Raw genomic sequence first — 8,259 nt, forward strand, 5'->3', positions numbered from 1 at the left:
TTCTGTTTTCCAAACATACATTCTTTCATAGCTCTATGATTCTGTAGTTACGCAATCAATAAGTGAGCCCCATCCCCAGCCCTTTTTATTTTTTATTTTGAGACAGGGTCTTACTAGGTTGCTTAGGGCCTCGCTAAGTTGCTGAGGTTGGCTTTGAACTTGCAATACTCCTGCTCCAGCCTCCCAAGCCACTGGGATTATAGGTGTGCACCACCACACTGGCTATGCTTCTGCATATGATAAAACACCCTCTGTCCAGAAGGCCTAGATTTCCCTAATTCTTGCAGATATCATTTACTATTTATGTCTCTATAATATAGTACTTTACCTCTATAAATAAATGATATAGTACAAAATATATTTAAGTATCAGTTTTTATAACTAATGTAGGAACTCCTTAAAGGTAGAAGCTATCAAATTGATTTTTTTGTCTCTTTCAAACCCCATTGTCTAGTGTAGTGCTTCATACCTACTAGTTATTCAAACATTTCTTGAATTGAAAGTGGTAAGAAAGGTGAAACTAATATTCCTTGTATACTAACTTCTCACCTCATTCTAACACTTTATAGAGACTGCAGAACCTAGTCGTGGAGATAATAGGATTAATGGCTTGGCCTGTGGTGCTGACTTAGCCCCAATATCCTGTACCCTTAGGGAAAAAAGGAAACACGGAGATGCTAGGAGTACCCTGCATGACATACTAATTTACTGATCTTTTGTCTGGAAAATAACAGCCTATTCCATACAGATGCATTGATAGACCCAAAGATGCCTCCATGACAGGATTACTCACGTTTACAGAATTGCTGAGCATCTGACCACTTGGAGGTCTCTAGGCAGGTGATAAAGAATGACTTCTTGGTATACCCAGGGAGACATCTGTATTCCCAAGATGTCCCAACAGCAAACTCAGACTGATCACTCTCAACATTAGGCTTAGCAAAAGGATACCTTGGCAGGAACTTACACTGACCTAGAGACAGAGACCACAGGAATATCAAAACTAAGGGAGACTAAACTTCTCTGCTTCTATCTTGTTGCCCATTATCCTAACGACTTTGATCTTCTGAAAGTAAGCTAAAACTGAAGCAGTATTGTCTATAACAAGGAACACATAGCATTGTACTATGCACGAATATACTGAGAAATAAGCTCAGAGGTTCAAAGAAATTTTAGGATAGACTTCAGAGGAAGAGGTAGAGAAAACAATTTTTCAAAAAATTCTAGAGAGATCCTGAGGTTGTTCCATCTTCTTACAAACTTACAAATAAAAGCCAGTGGGTGTTTTGTTATTTGTTTATTTGTTTCATGGTGAGATCAGAAACTGGGGAAAATAGGATGAGTACAGATGTTTTGAGTTTTGTGCATGGGGAGAGGATGCTAATATTTTTCCAGCTTCATTGAGGTATAATTAATAGGAAAAAACCTGCACATAACTAACATATATGCTTTGGTAAGTCTGGAAAACACACGTGCGCGCACACACACACACATATGCACACACACACACACACCCAAAATAAAACAAAACAAAACAAAATATAACCCTAATTTTTATAAGTAAAACCTGGAACCTTAAAAGTAAAAAAAATCTTATAAATTAAAACATTGAAGAGTAGCACAGGAAACTAAAGAACATCAGAGATTTTTAAAAAACACATGTATAATCCTTTAAAATTAAAGAATTTAAATCCTTATTTTAATCATTAAAATTTTGGGGTCTAGAGAAAAAAATGTTTATTATTCTTCATTATTTTATCAATCTGATAGAGTAATATAATCCTACAGAGAGTTTAATAAGTACTTTCTGATGAGTACTAAAGAAAAGGAACTAGTCATTTCAAGATTTTTTCCTGTGATTTAAAATAACAATAATAGTGATAGTGAAGATGATGATGATAATAATGAGTAAATGCTATCCTTGGAGTTGGGTAAAAAACTCTAACAACCATATACTTGAGGATGTCCCTAGGAAAGTCATTTTTCTAGATATGAGAAAGAGCTCAAGTTTCAACTCCCAAAATTTATATGCAGAGGACAAGAAGTTCATGCTTGTTTCAGATCAGATGATAATCCAGGCTAAAAAATGCCTAGCTGTGAGGCTCTCTCAGCATAAATATTTATAAACCTTTTTCTCAAACAAGTCTAAGACAGGTGCAGATGAAAGTCAAAGAGTAAATATGGGCTAACCGATAGGCATTCTCAGAACTCCTAAAGTCACAACCAGACCCACCCTTTCTGTGGTTCCATACTTTTATTAGAGGATCTAAGAATACCCATCAGTACTGGGACCCAGATATCACTGTAGGTGCCCCTTATATTCATCTTCTCAACTCCTTCAGTTTCTTCCATCAATACCTACAAAGGCACCCAGATACGTACTCTGTGAAACAGCAAGAATTATAGGGAAAATGAGGGTTTGATCTCATGAAGACAATCTTCATGACTTGACACTATTTAGACCTCTGATTCAGATCATGAGGTTTAACCTGTAGTTATCAGATGTACATAAGGATAATACCAAATTATCTTTCACAAGCTGAAAACCAATTTAAACTCCCAAGATTTCATCAGTAAGCAATGATATAGACTAAGAGGGAACCTGGAACTGCAAAAGCAGAGGGTGCTTTATAATATGACTTTCCACTAGGAAAGCAGACAAGAATCACACTTCCTGGATGAGGAGTAATAGAAAAGTCTCATCTTTAATAAGGAGACTTGGAAACTCTTGCTGGGCACATTTCTTTAAGAATGAAATTGTCAAAATCCCAGGTCACAAGACAGAACTTCCAGAGATCAGTTTCTTTTCAATCAGAAAAGGGAAGGTTAGTTCATGAACCATTAAGTAATATGAATATTCCTGAGGGTTGCTGTACCCTTTGAAGATCAGAATAGATAGTAACTGCATCTAAAAGAGGAGACAGTGGCAAGACACTCACACACACACTATCCCCAAACCATGTTAAAAAGCAGGCAAAGCAGTTTCTGGAGAAGAGGCATATATTTAACTTAGAAATCCATTTAAAAGAAATGAAGGATATGTATGTATGTAGGATGACAAAATTACCTAAAAGTTTGGTCAGAAAGCGGGGAGGAAGGGAAACTATCATTGAGAATGAAAATTACCATCAAATACACTAATACTGAGTTTCCTGGTGTTTGATGAATAATTTTTGAATGACCGTTATGCATATGAACTAAGATATGGTCTCAAGCGCAGGAAATTCACCACTGAACTTGAGATAATGTTCCCACTTTCATAGAATTTATATTCCAATGGAAGAAGAGAGATCATAAATAAATCCCAGAAAATGAATAAAATGGTTCTGTAAAGAAATTGAGTAACATATCAAATGTAATGTACCTGAAGCAGGAAGGGACAGGGTGGCATACAACTTCTGTTGCATGTTGGTAAGGGGAAGACCGTGAAGAGGAGACTCTTGAGTTGTGACTGAAGGACCAGAAGTAGCCAGCCAACTAAAGCACTGGGTAGTAGCGTTTCCAGCAGAGGCCTAACCGTAGGAATGATTTTGTATGTTACAGGGCTGGACAGAAGGCGAAAGTGGCTGGAATGTAGCAACAAAACAGGGTGGTACAGGAAAGTTAGTGAGGTCAGTAGGAGCCATCTCATAGGACCTTCAGGCCATAGGCAGATGTTTGAATGTTATCTTGAATAGAAGTCATTGGCAAGTTCATGCAGAAAATTAACATGACCTCATTTACTCTTTTGAAAGAATATTCTGGCAGTTGGGTGGATGATTGATTGGATTCTAGAAGCAAGGCAAAAAAAATAAGGCTTGGTTCAAAGAGAGACAGTGAGAAATGGATGGATTTGAAATATATTTTAGAAGTAGAATTGGCAAGGTTTTCTGTTGGATTAGATGTGGGACTAAGGAAATGGAGGAGTCAGTAATGACTTCTAGGCTTTTGACTTGAGCTATCTGATGAATGGAATTACCACGAACTGAAGTGGGAAAGCCTGGAAAAGGAACAGATCATGCGTGTGAGTGTGTGTACACACAAGTGTGCAAGCCTGCATGTGCATGTTTGTGCTATGGGGGTGCATGTACGTGCAGAATCAGTTCCATTTCAGATGAGGCATATTTAATACACTAGGCATCCAAATGAAGATACCAAATAAGCAGTTGGATGTACAAATTTGCAGCTGAAAATAGGACTACAGATAATGAACATCAGTTATCAATATATAAATAGTTTTAAGGCCATGAGTCTAGATGAGATCTCTCAGAAAGAAGGATACGGAAAAAGACAGAAGAGGCCCAGGCTAAGCCCCAACATCCTTGAATATTTAGAGATAGGGCAAAGAAGACTGAGAGTAAACAGACAGGTATTGAAATACAGCGAAGAATTTTGTTTTGGAAGATGAGAATAAAACTGTTTCAGGGAGGAAGTAGTTTTTGCTGAAAGACTGAGAAAGATAGGGTAGAAAATGACCTTTGGTTTAGTCAGCATGAAGGTCAGTAGTGACCTTGCCAAAAGAAGAGAAGAGGAGAGAGATGGGGAAGAGCCTGTCTGCAGTGTGTGAAGGTGCTCAAGAGGAACGAGCAAGCAGCCATGGAGAAATTTGCTGAGAAGGATGAGAAGACGCATGGAGAGTGGAGTTCCACGGGCTTGTGAGAAGACCACCCCACCCACAAAGGAGGTCCTGGGTCATGGTTAAATGCCGGTGGGATGACTCAACAGAGGGACAAATGGAAGATGCAAGATGGAAAAGCTGTGGAAATAGAGTCCTTGCAAAGGCAAGAGGGAACAGAATGTGACCGTGAGCACAGGAAGAGGAGTCAACTTTTTCAGGGGAAACTGACTACTTCCATTGTCATAAGAGGAAAACAACCTTGTGTGTGTTCAACTTGTGTGTGTTGAACTCCTACTCATGTGCTGATGCTAGAATTCAAGTCAGGCAATAGGACCAATCAAGACCATGCTGTCCTGAAACTTGTTTCTAGTGAGGGACAAGCAGCGAAAGGACAAATAAACAAGAAGTTTTATCTAGGTGTCAGAAGGTGACCGGTGATCTGCATAAGAGTATGGGGTTATGTATCAGAGAGTGGTCTGGGGCATGGGCTGCTTCAGATGAGAGTCAGAGGACAGGGAGAGTGAACTGAGACTTGACTGTGGAGGAGGAGCCTGGCAAGGTAGGAGGAGCACTGCAGCAGAGAACACCTGTGGAAAGCTTGACAATGTGCCTGTGACCAAGGGGCAGGGAGGGGGAAAGCAGTGTGGCTGGAGTAGAGGGAGTGAGGGGGAATGGAGACTTTCCAAGAGGACCAGAGGCCTTCTAGTCAAGGACAAGGAGCAGAGATTTTATTCTGGGGGACAGGAAGTCCTTGCCAAATTTAATCAGAGGAGAGCAGAATCATCCCCAATGGGGGTAGATGTGTACATCCAGCTAATTGGAAAAAGGGACTCCCTATTTCACAACTCTGTTTTCTTAGTGCAGGATGAGCTCAGGTTGCCAGTGGGTGAAGGCCTGAGTGAAGTCTAGGAGTGCAGGAAATTTGATACATTTATGTGAAGAGTCAAAAGGAAAAGGTGAGAAAACACCCTAAGAAGGAAATTTGCTTCTTTTAAGTAAATTTGACTTTACTTAAAACAGTGTGCCACATAGACCCCTGCTTTAGAATCTTCCAGAGTGCTTGTTAAAACTCAGCTTCCTGGGTCATACTGCAAACTCAGGAGGGAGAGGGGAGCCTTTGGAGCAGGAGGTGGAACCCAGGCAGCTACATATTAAAAAAGTACTTCAAGACTTTCTTTTTATAATTGATTTATATTGATGCATTCTAATTGTAAAGAGTTTCTTAGGGACACTTAAATGAAGGAACTGGCCAAGAGCCAAGAGATGATTTGGGGTGATCATGCAGTAGTACTAAAAGTCAGGAGGGGGAACAGGCAACACATGAGCAGTGGGATGACAGACAGACAAGAGGGTGAGCGGGGAGCAAGGAGGTGACATCTAATCAGAAAGAGCTTGACTGGCTGAGTAGATTTTTCTCCTACAGGCAGTAGGGAATCCATTTAGATTTTTTGAGCAAGGGAGTGGAATAATGAAAGCATTATATATATATATATTATATTATATCATATATATAATATATATATTGCATATAATATATACATGCATACATGCACATTTTTTTTGAAATTTGGTTTTCATGATTTAAAAGGTTAAAGAGGCAGGAGGCAAAGTGATCTATAAGAGAGGAGGGTATAATTAGAATGCTTAGGATTAGAATATTGGAATGAGAATGATAGACAAATTATAGGGTCACGTGAGTTTTAAGAGTAAATAGAAAGGCAGACCTGGTTTTTTGCATGTCTGGAGTTAAGGGACCCAGACCATGATCCTGCTCTGGTACAAACTGTAGACCTGTAGGGAAGAGGGAGTTAACTAGGCTGGTGAAGAATTAATTTTTCCATTGGTAAAATCTCTGAAATTTAGAAACAGTAATGGAATGCTGGTAAGAAGTAAGGTTTGGTGCTGTAGCAGATGCAGGTGTCAGAGAAAGTTGTGAATGTGCATTTGTCCAAAGGATTTTCTAGGTAGAAAAAGGAAAGAGGGATGAAGGTAATGAAATATTCAAAGAAGATAATCAAAGGAATATTCAACTCAGGGCCAGGAGACAGTTCAATGTCAGGAACACAAATAGATGTAATGGAACTAATAAACGCAACAGCTCCAACTCCTTAAGCTGGGAGTGGCGGTTTAAGTGCTGGCTCCTTGAAAACAGATGCAGGCAGCAGGCTTATTACTGACACTGAGTAGTATCACTGCCATCTAACTTTCACTTGCCCAATTTCATCTGATACTGAGGAAAGTCAGTGAGATGAGATGGTAGGGCAGCCTACCACGGACTTCATTTCTCATATGGAGAAACTGAGGGTGGGGGGCACTAAACAACTTGCCAAAAGTCACCCAGTTATTGTGTTCTGTACATAGTAAACGTCTTAAGACGTTTCACACTAGCCAAGAGATTTTAATCAGAACAAATTATAATACTTTAAAATCAAGTCAATCTGGGAGAAAAACAAGTTATGATCAACACTGAATGGGAAGGCTTTCTGAAAGCTCACACCTTACAAAAGGTCATTAATATGACCAATGTCATATCAAAGTTCAAAATATCTGAGAACCACCGTCGGGAACCAGATAGGTTTATTATTATTATTATTATTATTATTATTATTATTATTATTATTATTATTATTATTATTATTTCGAGAAAGGAACCGAGGCTCCGCTGCTCCTACCCGGCAGGAGCAGAGTGTGTAGTGAAACACGTGCGCGCTGCGATCCTGGCGCAGAGCCTGGGTAGGTTTTAGGCGTTCGCAGACCTCCCGCAGGCGAAGAGCTAGAAGCACCTGCCTAGTCCCAAGGGCCGAGAGCCGCGAAAGTAAATAAAGAGCTCGCTCGACACCAGCCACACTAGGTGTATCCGATGGCGACCCCCGATGGTTCAACCTCCAATTCTGGTTGTTCGACTTCCCAGAAGAGGGACTGGGACAGTCAGGACCCAGAGTCTGGGGAGAAGGTTCCCAAAGCCAGCAGGGCAGTCATCTGTCACTGCCTTCGCTTTCCCACTTTTGGTTCCATGCTTTGCATAGCGGCACTGAAGCCTTCCTTGCCCCAGACGCGTCCCTACCTCCGTGCTCCCCCTCCCAGCTCACCGAGGACCCCTGGCGCGAAGAGAGCCAAGAAAACACAGAGCAGGCCTGCGGCGCCCATGCCACGGCGGCAGCCCCAGCGGCGGGATGTGTTCCGGGACCCTCGAGCCTCAGGCAGCTCCGGGAGGGCAGGGCTGGGGCAGCAGGCAGCTGCAAGCGCCCGGAGGCGGGTCCTTAAATAGTGTCTGGCACCTCGTGAGAGATTTGCGCGCTCACCTGCAGGTGGCCCGGGGGCGGAAGGCATTGCGGAGAGACTGAACGAAAGAGGCGGGGAGGGGTGGCCCTGGCCGCAGATGGGCTGGCCAAGAATCGCCCCTCAGTGCAACTTTTTTTTTTTGGCTGTGAAACTCAGTACACTTTTTTCTCTTTCTAGAACGGAAACATTTCCCAAAATAGTACTCACAATAAAATGTCCAATGTTTGAATGTTATGCTAGTCCATCCTATTCTAATATTATTGTTTTAAAATTCTGGTTTGGATTCACTAAATTCATTTCAAATTGATGAATTCAACCCTCAGTTTGAAAACCAACCAACCAACCAACCAATCACAACAACAAACCAGTTTGAGTTTACT

General features: G+C 41.1%; 1 protein-coding gene across 1 annotated transcript in view; it reads right to left on the bottom strand.

Moving 5' to 3' along the window:
- The window catches only part of LOC124961794 (complement receptor type 2-like), a 31,913-nt gene extending 24,169 nt beyond the window's left edge, over positions 1–7,744 (bottom strand). Inside the window, exons 1-2 of the mRNA XM_047520791.1 lie at positions 7,687–7,744; positions 794–973 (exon numbers count right to left, since the gene is read on the bottom strand). Coding sequence (XP_047376747.1) covers positions 794–973; positions 7,687–7,744 — 238 coding nt within the window. The remainder of the gene's footprint in view (positions 1–793; positions 974–7,686) is intronic.
- Between the last annotated feature and the right edge of the window lie 515 nt (positions 7,745–8,259).

Source organism: Sciurus carolinensis, chromosome 12 (assembly GCF_902686445.1).
Source record: "Sciurus carolinensis chromosome 12, mSciCar1.2, whole genome shotgun sequence".
Lineage (NCBI taxonomy): Eukaryota > Metazoa > Chordata > Mammalia > Rodentia > Sciuridae > Sciurus > Sciurus carolinensis.